This window comes from Acinonyx jubatus, chromosome C2 (genome assembly GCF_027475565.1).
Source record: "Acinonyx jubatus isolate Ajub_Pintada_27869175 chromosome C2, VMU_Ajub_asm_v1.0, whole genome shotgun sequence".
Lineage (NCBI taxonomy): Eukaryota > Metazoa > Chordata > Mammalia > Carnivora > Felidae > Acinonyx > Acinonyx jubatus.
This window is the reverse complement of record NC_069384.1, coordinates 93,722,269-93,735,863: the sequence shown is the minus strand read 5'-3', so window position 1 is coordinate 93,735,863 and position 13,595 is coordinate 93,722,269. Positions and strand designations below refer to the sequence as shown.

Sequence of the window (13,595 nt, the reverse complement as noted above, 5' to 3'; positions counted from 1 at the left end):
GAGGTTTACCAAGAAGGTTTGGTCTTGTCCTGTGATTATAATCTTGTTGAATTACATTTAAATAGACAGCATTTTACTGTGTACTTGGTATTATCCAAGACATAATATTACAGTGACCTCTTAAAAAATAACATAACTTAGGCAAAATCAAACTTTAAAAATACAATAAAAACTCATAACCAACTTAGAAATGATGTTTGGGTTTAGGAATTAGAATAGCCTAATATCTCCCCTAATTTTTACCATTCCCCTGTCATTGTAAGATTGTTGCTTGAAGTAAGAAAATATTATCTTGAATTTATAAAATTTCTTATATTCAAAAGATACATTTGGGGGAAAACTTTAAAAAAAGAAAGGAAAAATTTGGAACTATCTTGTATACGACAAACTTTTATCTTAGCAGTATCTTTATGAATACTAATTCTAGGTAACATTTATTGAGCACCTCCTGTGTAGCAGGAACTCTACTACAACGCTCACAGCTCTCTGAGGTAGGTAATACTGCTGTGCCCATTTTACCAGAGAGGCCTCCACGTCAAGGTTCATGCATGGCGAAAGGCACAGATGGGAATATTCATACCCTGGTCTTCCTGAACTGCTTATTAGACTGTGAGCTCCTGGAGGAGGAGGCGGGCAGTGTCTTAGTGTATCTCAGCCCCATCACAGTGTTGACTGCATAGAGGAGAAAGTTAGAGAAGTCCCTTTCACTGAGGTGATGGCAGTGGGCAATAGTTAGGTGAGTGGCCAGACCAAGAATTGCAATCATGCTTCTAACAGGCTAAGAGAAAAGTCACATTTGTTAGGACGTTAGGGTATGAAAACACTTCCACAAACGTCATAGACTACTATGAAAATTAAATGTTCAAACTCATAGCTAATTCCCTTGGATTCTATCTAGTTAATCAGGGCCAATTTTAGTATTTGTTATGAGGTATCCCATTGAAGACCTAGGAGTTTCTATTATGTGAAGCTAGTTCCTTTGTCCGGCTACAACGCTTTTACTGCTGATTACTTGACTTTAAGGTTTCTTTTCAACACACTTGTATCCCTGCAAGGAAAAAAATAAGGAAGGGAAACATTGTAAATTACTTCAGTTTCTCTGAGGCAGAAAACTTCAGGCTCTGAATTTCTGTGTGTCAGTTGAAATAACCAATTAGAAGTTAAAAGTGATCTTTTGAGTTCTTCATTTAAACTTAACTTTTCTTAGTAAATGAGATCAGGAATAGCAATTTGATTAAATCACTCATCACCTAGAAAAATGTTAAATTTCTTTATCAGTGTAACTTTGGGCTTCTCAAAGACCACCAACAAGAGGACAGACAAGAGCCACACAAGAGCCATTCCCCTGATCCTGCCCTGTTCAGAGTCCCCATATTTTTACCTAGATTCACAAGTTAGTACAAAAATCTTCTGAAATATTTAAGCTCTCTTTAACTGTATCCTGAAGTCTGAAGTAAAAATAATTTATTCCAAATTGGTCCAAAGGGAATAAAAAGCAAAGTGAAACGAAATAATTTTATGTTGTTTGGACTGCCAAATTATGTAAAAAGTAAACAACTTAGGGAAAAAAACCAAAACCAAAAAACTAGTGTTCTGCATTTTTTTTCCCTCCACTCATAAAAAGTACTTTAAAAAAGTGCCTTTCTTTTAAGCACATTAAAGCAAACGTTGAAAGGATTGACTCAGTACTCCACTTTGTGGGGAAAACAGCCTGGAGATATTTTAGCTGCCTGCTAAGCCTTTGGTATCCATCAGAACTGTATTTCCATAGTTGTAAAACTGACTGTAAGTGAGTCTGTTTAATGATTTGTGTATTTCCAATTTGCCTACATAGGTAAAAGCACTTAGGACAGTGCCTGGCACATAGATAGTACATAGTAAATGTTAGCAATAGCAATAGAATAGCTGAGATGGCATCCATAGATTGCCATGACAAAGAAGAAACATCAAAAGGGATGATCATCTAACCAGAAATGTAAATAGGGATTTTGATGAAGTCTGAAACTGAACATTCAGGAAGTTTCAGAAGCCCCCATTGAGGAATCCTCCAACCTCTTCTTTCACCTTGTCTTGAAACATAATTCAGAAAATCCTTTTTAACAAACAGAGCAAACCTTTATTTCAAATTTCCCTTAGCCTGCTGTAACTTATTTAGCATTTGAGGAGATACAAAAATGCCCAACTTAATCACTATTTGGATGTATTTTATAAAAACACAGCTCAGAAAACCAGGCTGTGTTCAATATTAAAAGCAAACCAAAATATAGCTCCAAGGATTGAACCAGCAAAGAATTAACATAGTTTATAATAGTAATAACTGATAACCCAGGCTACATGACCAATAAACTCTTTTCAAGTGTTTAATCTTACAAAAAATGAAGCCAAGGAACTAATGTTTTTCCCTGAGTTCTGAAAGATTTGGTAAACCTACCAAAAATAAAAGTTTTTCTTTATACACATATCTTAATATATTCACAAACCATTCCACATGAAAATACAAAATAAAACATTAAACAATATAAATTCAATACGCAAGAAAAAAAGCTGAGTGGGAGAAAAGGAAAAGTTATCAATTTTAACACGGACCTTATTGCCACTAGCCAAATCTTTAGAATGAGGTCCATAGGTAAGAAAATTCCAACATAATCATATGCAAATATGTAAATTAGTTGCATCTTCAGGTTTCTAGCTACACGCTTAACGAAGCATTAACGTGATATATTGAAACAGCTTTCATTTCAGGAGAACCTTGTTATAAAAAACAGAACTGGGGGAATACCTGAGTGGCTAAGTCAGTTAAGCATCCGACTCTTGATTTTGGCTCACGTCACAATTTCACAGTTGTGAGATTGAGCCCCACGCTGGGCTCTGTGCTGAGTGCGGAGCCTGCTTAAGATTCTCTCTTTCTTCCCCTCCCCAGCACCCCCTCTTAAAAAAAAAAAGAGTAGAGCTAGCAACATTAGAATGTACTTGCCCTTTGGGAGAGCAAAATGAGCTAGACTTTTGGTTTACTTAATTACAGAGTCCTCCTATCAAAAATAGATGCTCTAACTTAAAAAAAATACTTTTTTTGGTAATATTTGATGACATTACTGAGAAGAACCCAGAAACGTTCTCTAAAAAAGAAAACAATCCTTCAAGATGTAGATATAACATTCTCAAAGAACTGTTATTTGAAAACACACAACCTCCTTTCTATTCCTTTTCATGTCCCAAATCAGATAATCTTTACACAGTCTCTGAGGCTCCAAGGAATTCCATTTCCACGGCGGCTTTGGGCGCTTGGGCTGAGCCACTCTTCTTTCGGAATTCTGCCGCGATTTCCTCAAAGGACTTTCCTTTGGTTTCCGGAACTTTGAAAAATGTAAACAGAGTAAAGGCCAGGACCACTCCAGCGAAGAGGAAAAACACATAAGGTCCACAGAACTTCTGCACAGAGAACAAATAGAGTTCCAATTAGCCGTCGTTCTACTCCACTGTTCAGCAAATCTGCACAATATTAGGCTGCTTACCGCAATGTACTGGAAACACAGAGCTACAATGAAATTGCAGGTCCAGTTGCTGAATGCAGCTATTGCTAAAGCAGCAGGCCGCGGTCCTTGACTAAAGAACTCCGCCACCATGAACCAGGGGATGGGGCCTGGTCCAATTTCAAAGAAACTGACAAAGAGGAAGATGGCTACCATGCTCACGTAACTCATCCAAGCCAACTTATTCTGAGGAATAAACAAAAACAACAAAAAGAGTGGAACTGGGATTATTGGCAGCTTCTTCCTTTAAGTAGGCTCTCATTGAGTTCAGAGATGACATAGCTCTCTTCTAGATATGTTTATGTGTAAATAACTACAAATTATTCTAGTCTGACACAAGTTTATTCTAGTCTGAGTCGTGCTTAAATCTTTTGAACTCTGTTATAGGAAATCCTCGGGATTAGGACTCTATATGACTCTCAGTCACTCTTTTCCTGTGAAAGAGGCAAGGCAAGAATCCATTGACCTTCGCTCCTATTCATATCAATGTTGCCAGATGGAGTGCATTACCCACCATGAAGTGGTGGATGAGTGTGCTAGGTTGGAGAGGTCCTGGGACTTGCCCTAGGTCACACAGGTAGCCAAGTGGCAGAGCCAGTGTTAGAACCTGATTGGGGCTGACCCCAGAGACTATGCTCTGACCATTTTGCGACACTGCCTCCCTTGGTAACAAGTGCAATAATAAATTGCAAGTAATGGGATGTTGAAGTCTTTAAACCTAAAACACTAGTTCCCTTTTTCTTTACATTCCTCCTTTGCATTATATGCTGTTCCTCTGGCTTTATCTCCTAAATCAATCTCAAATGTTTTGACATGCAAAACACTTTGACCTGGAGCATAGAAGTGCTATCATATGGTAACCAAAAATCTCAGGACCAAAATCTACACTTACCAGTAGTATAAGTCCCACGGACATGAAGATAGCACAGACAAACATCCCACTCATTCCTATTAGAAACAGAGAGCGTCGCCCTGTCTTCTCCACAAGGAATACCTAGGAAGGTTTCAAAACATACTGAATTAAATGGTTTTTATGGCCAAAGAGGTCGTTTTAATTTATACAGCTGGAAACAGACAGTTCTGTAATCCCATTTTTACAGATGTGGAACTGAGTGGGGGTAGTGACTCTTGCCTGAGGTGGCAGAACTGGTCTCAGTGAGCAGAAGTAATTAACAGATACCAGCTTCACTCAGTCACATTGCTTTCAACAGGCGATTCTGGAGAAAGAGCCATGGCCTTACCATCACTCTACAATTATCACTTGAGTACAGTATTAAGAGGCTGTACCTCTCGGATCTCTTCCAGTAGATTTCTTATACATTTAAAATGACTCTACATAAAAAAATGACATTAACTTATCTTTTGATAATTATCCTGTTACAAGTACAAGGTTTTGTGCACTGCAGACACCTGAAATCATGTAACTGTTGGGTTGCCAACCATTCTTATCCAACTTTCTCACTGCTAATAAAGTCAAATTATGGCCATTCACGTGGCAACTCACAGAATTTGATCACTTTACCAATTAGTCAGGTCTGCATTTTTCTGGTGTCCCTAAATGTATGTGGTGCTGGAAGTGAATTATCTATTTGAAAAGATAAGACTTCAAAGCAAAAGCTTAAAGTGCTTTCTTATCCTAATTCAGGAGATGTGTCATTGATACCTTTGGGTCTGTGGACCTTTGCAATTAATGGTTAAGATTTACAATTAGCCAAGACCAATATTTGTTAAATAGACTCTTCTTCTTGGAATACTGCCAAGGTTGGTGAATCACACACAAAAAACTATGTCATAGTTTCTCACTTCGATGACTAAATTGGCTTGGCTCATAAATCTATCAGGAAATCTATAGCAATCCAATACCCTTGAGCTCTGCCTCTGAAAATATCTGAGAAACATTTGTTTTCACCTATAGCAAAAACCCCTTTCATTTCAGAGGCATTGCATCTTCAGGTTTCAAATCACTTCAGGGTGATGAGCAAAGAGCCCACGTTTACTGTTGAAAAGGTAATAGGAGAAACAAATATTTTCCAAGTTCATAACATTTCTCTATGTAATTTGATTCTGTCAGTATGACTTTCCAAGTTGACTTGATGACACCATGTCAAAGCTATCAAGAAAATAGAAGCATTTCTTCAAGAATGAGGGCTTTTACTATGTTTCTGCTGTTTCTGAACAATTATTACTAATAGGATAATAAATTCTAAAACCACATGCCTTGGAAACTGAGTTGGACTCATTTCTTGAGGCTAGGTGAGCACTTGGGGAGGAGTGTGGCCCAGGGTGAGACTTGGTCAGGGGTTAGAGATGTTTGCCAACCAGAACCCTTGTCTTTGCCCAAGACAATGTGTGTCACACAGGTTCTGGATGCCTCCTTGGAGTTTAGTAGCCACTGCTTCTCCTCTAGATCCATCTGTCTCCCCATTCCCTCCACAATTCTTCTGTTTTGTTTTCTCTCAACATTATAGGCCCTCTTCTCCCGGCCCATTAGTGTGGAAGAAAATATGGAATGTGGAAGCATAATTCAGCATGGGGTTAGGAAAATCTTTCTTTTCCCAAATACTCATTCAAGAGAAAAAAATTGTTTGATTATGTCCCTTCCAAGTCAATGAAACATTAATATCCTATCAGTGCATATTCCTACGTGCATATCTTTATTTGAAAGGATACACATTGGTTAATTTGGGGGAGAGGAATTGGGTGACTTAGGGACTATCCTTTTTGTACTTTTTCTGCCTTAAAACAACTTTCCAAAAATACATGTAATTAAAAAATTTAGCCCTGGAGGGTTAATTAGGTAGCTGATTAGAGCTTATTTTTAAAATTATGGCATTCATCTGTTCAAAATCTTTCACAGAATAAAAGGATAAACTCTCAGAGGGTATATTCAGAATAGTAAGGATACTTTTCAAGGCAACAAGCAACTCCTCCTATTCCAACTGGATTGGTGGGGAGGGGAGACAAAAATGAAATTCTGCAGTAGTTTCCTTTTTAGGCATTTAGAGTTTTGGTTACTCAATTTTGACAACCTGATGCTTTACATAGCAAATCCTGTTACATATAAAATGTTTTAAGCATAATCTCTATATTAAAAAAATATTTTGAAGTGGGGCTTGTAACAAACATAGCTCAGGAGACAAAAGAATGTGAGTAGTCCCTTGGATCACATCCCAGTAGCAGACCTTCATCGATTTCAAGTGGCCTTTTGGCTTGAACAGGCATTATCATGAAAAGCATGTCTACAGAACTGCTGGTATTCCCTTGTTATCTGTTCTCTTTCCTCTTTCCAAGGTCCAGCACTGTTTAATGTAGTCTGGACAAATCTGTTTTTTGATCTAGGTAAACGGGCTGTAATTTATTGACCATTCTAAGGTAATAGTTAAAAGTCCATGCACAGAGAAAGAAAAACAACTGACTAAAGTATATTGAGTACAGACAGCATTGTGACCAACATTGAAAAGCATGAACTTTTTGAATATCCTGCATTTGAAGATAAAAATAAGCCCAATTGTCCTCGTCTTAGAATGAATTACATGAGTTGGGAAGTTTGGGGAGTTTTTTGTTGTTTGTTTACGTTAATTCTTCAATTGTTTATGTTAAATATCATTGTCAAGATATTGAATCAGTCCTTATATAAGGTACTTGGTCTTAAGTGGACTATATCACTTTTTCCCCTTGTCAGAAAAAAATAATAATAACATTTCAAAAATAGTAACATTTCAAGTTATACCACTTCTACTTCATCTCTCATAATATCACAGACTTTTATGCATCACCTCATCACCGGAAGTTATGGCCTTGTGAGCTCTCTGGAAACTCTGCCCAATAGCCAAATATCATAGGAATTTGCTGAGGCTGTTTAATTCTGTTACAGACAGATATATCTATTGCAGAAGACCTTTTTTTTTTTTTTAAGTATTTTCCCCAGGGCATCAGGATAAAAAAAAGAATTTCAACCACGGAAAGAGAGGAGCCCAGGTAAAAGACCCGATATTGATAGAAATGACAGACTGTCACCAATCCCAATAGATTTAAGTACAGAGCAAAGGAGGACTCCAGGTGTTTTTACAAAGAGGAAGTCCTCTGTGTCCCAAGTGAGTTATTAATTCACAAATGAGTGACTAACTGGCATCCCTACTCTGGGGATAACCAGTGATCCACCTGCTTGGTTATACTTGGTGGTTCATTATTTACAGAAAGGACTCTTCTTGTGACTGACTTGGTTCTCTGCATCTATAGAACAATAAGTGATTGGTCACTTTTGGATTACAAGGTTCTCCCCTCTCCCATTTCTGAACTGAGAAACAAGCAGCATACTTATCTAGGGTATGAACTCACAGAGATAGCAGTGAAAACCATGTTGACGGCACCAACTCCAATGGTTGCATAAACAGGTTGGCTGATTCCAGCAGTCTGAAAAATGCTGGTTGAGTAGTAAAATATCTGTAAAGTAATAACAGTTTAGCCTTAATCAAGAATCCTGGCACTAATGGCTTGAAAGCAAGAAATATTTTAAGTTGTTTAGTTTTAGTTGTTTCTATGGAACCATGGTCCCTACAATGCCCTAAAGATTTTGTCTGTCCTATCCTTCAGGGCGATGAGAAGCCACTATCAATCTTTAGTATTTAAAACTCCTGATTGCGATGAGAAGCCACTATCAATCTTTAGTATTTAAAACTCCTGATTGCTTAAAGTTCTCTTTAAATTTAGCTGAAAACTCTGAATCTGCATTTTCTTTTTATATGTACTTAAAATTTTAAACTTTTTGTTAAGGTATAAAATACATACAAAAAATGTACACATAGCATAAGTATACAGATCAATTAATTTTCACAAACTGAACATACCTGTGGAAGCAGCACACATATAAAGATATAAATCATGTCTAGTCCTCCAGAAGCTCCCAGAATGTCCCCCTATTCTCCCAAGGAAATGCTTCAACTTCTAACATCATGATAAATTTCACCTAGTCTTGTACTTGCCATAACTGGAATCACACTGTGTGAATTATTTGTTATCTGGCTTCAACATTACCTTTGTGAGGATCATCCATATGGTTATGTGTGCTTGTACAGTGTTATCATTGCTTAGTACTTTGTTGTATTAATATACCACTATTTATTCCCCAATCTACTACTGATGGGTATTTAGGTAGTTGTCATTGGCGATTACGAAGGGTGCTGTTGTGAACGTTCTAGTATAATCCTTTTGGTGAAAGACGTACATATTTATGCCTGGGGATAGAACTGCTGGACCACAGTGTATGCATGTGCTCCCCTTTACGGATACTGGCAAACAATTTTCCAACTGACACTCTCACCCATGTGTGTAAGAATTCTGGTTGCTACCACATTTAATCCAACATTTTTCACTAATCCTCAGTGGACATGGAGAAATCTTCACAATCTCTCTAATAGCCTTTCTTACTAATTATGTTTTTATGTTTATAGTGGTCTTGTTTAGGCCATTTTGTCATTCTGTCATCCTCTTTCACTGCTTCCCCGGTTAACCTGTCCTGCTGGCTGGCACCTCTTCTTGCAGGTGGGGCTGATAGAGGAGAACTGTACCCACTGTGTTCAGTGAGGAGCGGCTTACAGCACACTAGACACTATCCCACATTTGTAGGCTGCCCAACAGCTTCGGCTCACATTTCCTGGATGCCTCTAAGTCAGGCATGGGGATGGTAACTAAAGCAGGAAGGTTTGGAGAGATGAAGTATTGTGCCTCTGGATATATACAGGCAGAACTGAGAGAAAGCCTACAAAATTGGTCTCCAAACCCCAAAGGTTTATAGAGTATTAGATTAAAATGAACATCACTGACCCCTTAAAGGAGAACAGAGATGACAGAAGAGCAGTATTCAGCTTGTTGAGTGAGGTTCAGGCCTCCTTTTCTTCAACTGATGAGAATTACTATCTTTCCTTCTTCCAAGGCTCTGCCCATCCATCAGTCACCCTCAAAGTGTCCCCTGTGGATCTGTGATTGGCTCATTAAAGAGGAAACCCAAACAGCATTTTTAAAAGCAATAAAAGGGGTAAGTGATTTTCTGTATCTCGTTTTTTTAACAAATGCTTAATTATTTTCTTCTAGTAGTTAATTGCCAGTAGAATAATTTTAGTTTGCATAATGCAATGATTTCAGTTCAAAACCTAAAAGCTAGCTAGTTTAATATTCAGTATGTTTTTCAATCATGTCTTATCTACTACCCTCACTCACCCATATCATATCAGTTCACTGTATTGTTTATTTTGTATGCTGTCTCCATAAATAGAGTGAAAGTTTCTTGGATGGCAGGAAATTTCTTTGCACCTGGCTACCTGGTATACTTCATTTAAATAGATAAAGGGAACCACAGGCTCCTTTTTCCTAAGCCATCAGAAATCCTAAATTTGGTTCTCAAGTCTAGAAGCCCCTAGTAATTCAGGTGGGTTTTTTTTTTCACAATTATTCTCCTTTTCCTTCTTTTGTATTAAATGTGAATTTTGCCTTTAACCTTCCATCTTAGTGGACACACAGAACCAGTGATTGTCGTTGACGTTTAAAAAAATTCTATGCCAATTTTAGAAAGCAGATGAAGCGAAACAAAGAAAATTAATGCTCACTCATTATATGTTTATTGTAGTGAAATGTGATGTCAACATTTTAAAATGTCTTTTAGCTATTTAAATTTACATCCTTTTCTTTCCCTATTTCATTCAATTTGCTTTTAGAGTTAGGGGGTATACTTAAACTTACCGCATTGATTCCAGAAAATTGCTGGGCCATATGCAGCATCAATGCCACTATAATAGACTGTCGGTAGCTGGAATTGGTGAAGAGCTGAATTATGGAGACTTTTTGTTCACTTGATGCTTCTTCCTTTTCTTTTCTCATCTCAGTGATGTCTTTGGTGACATCATCACTTCCTCTGAGTCTTTTCAAGCCTGTCCCCCAAAATGATCAGGTTGACACAACTCAGGTCAAAACAAAAGTAAATTTACTTTTATTATGTTTTTGAAAGAGTTACAGATCTGCATAGCTCTTTCTATTGCTTTACAGCATGGGTGTTGGACATTCTTTTTGTTAAATTAAATCCTGTTTTAAAATTTTTAAAAGCACATTTGGTTTTATCTAATGACAAAGAAAACTATGATCTTTATTATCATAGAAGCGTAATGCAAGTAAAGGTCTTTTAGAAACCTCTGGTTGAGTCCAATACCCTGCATGTGGGTTTCCCATTTGGGCTCGAGTGTTTATGGGTTTGGAATGGCATGCATGAGTCATATTGAGGTGATCTTTCACATTGTTCTTACATGTAATCACTGACTTCATTTGGAAAGCTCTGGTACCAATTTGATCAGTAAACATTCATGCTCACTGCTTTTCATTATCTGCTAGTTCCAAAACAATAGGAAGGGGGAAAAAAACCCACCCACAGACTTACTTTTCTTTGCTTTGACTTCCTCATCCAACTTGATGTAAAGGTATCTGGGGCTTTCAGGACAGAAGAGGAGCAGCAGAGACTGGAGGATGGCTGGCAGAGCAGACAAACCAAGCAGGATATGCCACTGCTCATGACTGCCCAAGATGAAGTTGAGGCCGACAATCTGAAGAGGCAGGGAGGAAACATAGCAGGTGCACAACAGGTTGGGTCTGCTTTCTGCAACTATTTGTTGAAAAAGCACATTGACTGTTTAATAGTATTCCCTGGTGGGGAACCTGGGTGGCTCAGTTCGTCAAGTGTCTGACTTGGGCTCAGGTCACGATCTCATGGTTTGTGGGTTCGAGGCCGTGTCGGGCTCTGTGCTGACAGCTCAGAGCCTGGAGCCTGCTTCGGATTCTGTGTTTCCCTCTCTCTCTGCCCCTTCCCCACTTGTGCTCCCTCTCTATCTCTCTCAAAAACAGATAAATAAACCTACAAAAATAGTATTCCCTGACAACTTGGATTCAAGTATGCTCAAACAGAAACTATTAATATTGTGTCCTACCTTAACTGAATTAGAGACTATTTGTTTTACAAAGAGTTCACTTAGGTTTGTTTTCATTAACTCATATGGGCCAGTTAGGATGGGAAACAACCAAACTTTTAAGAACACATTTGACATCTAAAGCAACACCAAAAATCATGTGTAAACTTTGGACATTAAAAAATTTCTTCTTAGATTACCCAGAACTTAAATAAAATGGTTTTCCATAGATAGAACAATTATTATAATGGGAACCCATTTTGTCATTCTTATTGCAGTGGTTTACCCCCTGGATAGTCGTAGGCTAGGGGCTCTGAAGACTCTGAGGTCCATGGGATAGAAGGGAAGGATAGAGCTGGCTGAACGAAAAACTGCTATGATAATCATATACATATTAATTTTCCAGGTAAAATGCTCAAAACAAAGGAAACCCAAGCAGTAAAAAAATGTGAAGTTTCCTATTCTTTGAAATCTAAACAGAATAATTTAATTCTAGAATAGCTCCAGAAGTTCAAGATCTGGCATGCTGGGTCATCTCTAGTGCCAATCCTACCAGAGATCCAAGGGGAGAATTGAGGAGTGGTGTACTAATCATTTAGCTTTGACATAAAAAGCTTAAGTCTCTACAGCATCTCTACTCCCGCTGGTGGAACTGGTTTTTTCTTTTGTGTTGGTCTACAGTGAGAGTGGACTGTCAGGGAGGGAGAAGTTGGATAGAGGATGGGTGAAGTAGGGGATCCAGTTTTTACCTGACTAATGAGAATGCCTGTGACAATGGCCAGCTGGTGAAGTGTGCCAAGGGCGCCCCTGAGTGTGGTCGGAGCAATTTCACCAATGTACATTGGAACCAAGCCTGAAATTAGCCCTGCATAAAACATGAACATAAATGTGAATGCAAGTGCAGCTGAGACTATCTCAATAACAGTAATTTGGTTTAAGTATGGTCAGTATCCTGACTAAAAGTCCCTTTCAGAGTCTGTTGGAAGGAAGAGCCCTCGTCCCCAGTCTTAGACACAGTTAATGCAAAAAATATTTGTTGAGAAGACTCCAGATGAAGTTGTAGTTGAATATAGGAATGGAAAGAACTGATGAGTCGTGGATTTGGCAATCACTCATAGCACTGCCTTATTTAGTTAAAACCATGTTAAAATGGACTGTACATCATAAGGCCTTAAGTTGTCTTCAGAAAAGAGATGAAAAAATGCTTTAATAATATTCTTAATCCAAACTCCTGGTGTGAAAGGAAATGAGCACATATGTAGGCCAACCTTTTCACTTCAAAAAGAGTTTACCTGGGATCACAGTGCAACAGAGCATTATCATGAGAACTACAAGCCCTGAGTGTCCACAACGTGCAAGTGCCTCAAGATCACTGTTAGAGTGATGAGCAGGGGTGTGGAGAGGTGGGAGAGGTTAAGGGGTTCAGGGGCTCTTCCTCCATTTTTCCAACCAGAGCAACCCATCTTCTTTATTCTCTCCCAAAACGGGCTTCAGAAAAGATTTTGGTGCTTAAAGGAATACAAAAAATTTGAAAAACACTAGGCAATTCTGGCTTCTATAGCTTTCTTAAATGCAGATGTCATTGGCCATGTTGCAGTAGCTGCCAGAGTATCCAGCCATTTGCTGAGTGCACAGGAAGGTCAGACACTATCAATAAGCAAGGCTGAATGAGATGTTTGGCATTTTCTTAAGAATTTAAAAATAATATTTGTTAGAGTCTTCCTCTTAGAGAGATTGTCTATAAAATGGAAATGTATGGTTTTTTTGTAAAAGATGCATTTGGAAACTTTTGCTATTTCTTTTAGTGCTTTAAATCGTTCTAAGGTCTCACATGAACAGTTGCATGATTGAAATGGCATCTAAATTTTGGATGACATTTACATGTGACTCTATTGTGTGGTCTGTTGATCTTAAATAAGAAGAAAACCTTTTTTTGGCTCTATTCCAGGCTGTACTCTCTGTGTAATACTTACCTTTATATCTCAAGAACATAATAATGTAGATAAGCTCACAGGCCTGAAGTGACACAAATTTAAAGTCCAAATGTATTTCCTATTATTTTTAGCAATTTTAATGCTCAGAACAGGACCAGGAATAATTTTAAAAGCTAGTTGGGGAG

At 38.1% G+C, this 13,595-nt stretch overlaps 1 protein-coding gene and 1 long non-coding RNA gene across 4 annotated transcripts in view; one reads left to right on the top strand and one right to left on the bottom strand.

Moving 5' to 3' along the window:
* Positions 1–2,093: 2,093 nt before the first annotated feature.
* The window catches only part of SLC2A2 (solute carrier family 2 member 2), a 30,923-nt gene continuing 19,421 nt past the window's right edge, over positions 2,094–13,595 (bottom strand). For 2 of the 3 annotated variants that reach the window (XM_015088559.3, XM_053221212.1), the window contains 7 exons: positions 12,226–12,341; positions 10,954–11,116; positions 10,266–10,453; positions 7,869–7,973; positions 4,423–4,524; positions 3,513–3,716; positions 2,094–3,429 (listed from right to left, as the gene is read on the bottom strand). In XM_015088559.3, the coding sequence (XP_014944045.1) occupies positions 3,229–3,429; positions 3,513–3,716; positions 4,423–4,524; positions 7,869–7,973; positions 10,266–10,453; positions 10,954–11,116; positions 12,226–12,341 (1,079 nt within the window). In that variant the 3' untranslated portion in view covers positions 2,094–3,228. The remainder of the gene's footprint in view (positions 3,430–3,512; positions 3,717–4,422; positions 4,525–7,868; positions 7,974–10,265; positions 10,454–10,953; positions 11,117–12,225; positions 12,342–13,595) is intronic. The other variant, XM_053221213.1, reaches the window with a different exon arrangement.
* LOC128315242 (uncharacterized) overlaps positions 10,562–13,595 on the top strand; it is a 90,523-nt gene continuing 87,489 nt past the window's right edge. The window contains exon 1 of the long non-coding RNA XR_008297824.1: positions 10,562–11,144. This is a non-coding gene — a long non-coding RNA (uncharacterized LOC128315242). The remainder of the gene's footprint in view (positions 11,145–13,595) is intronic.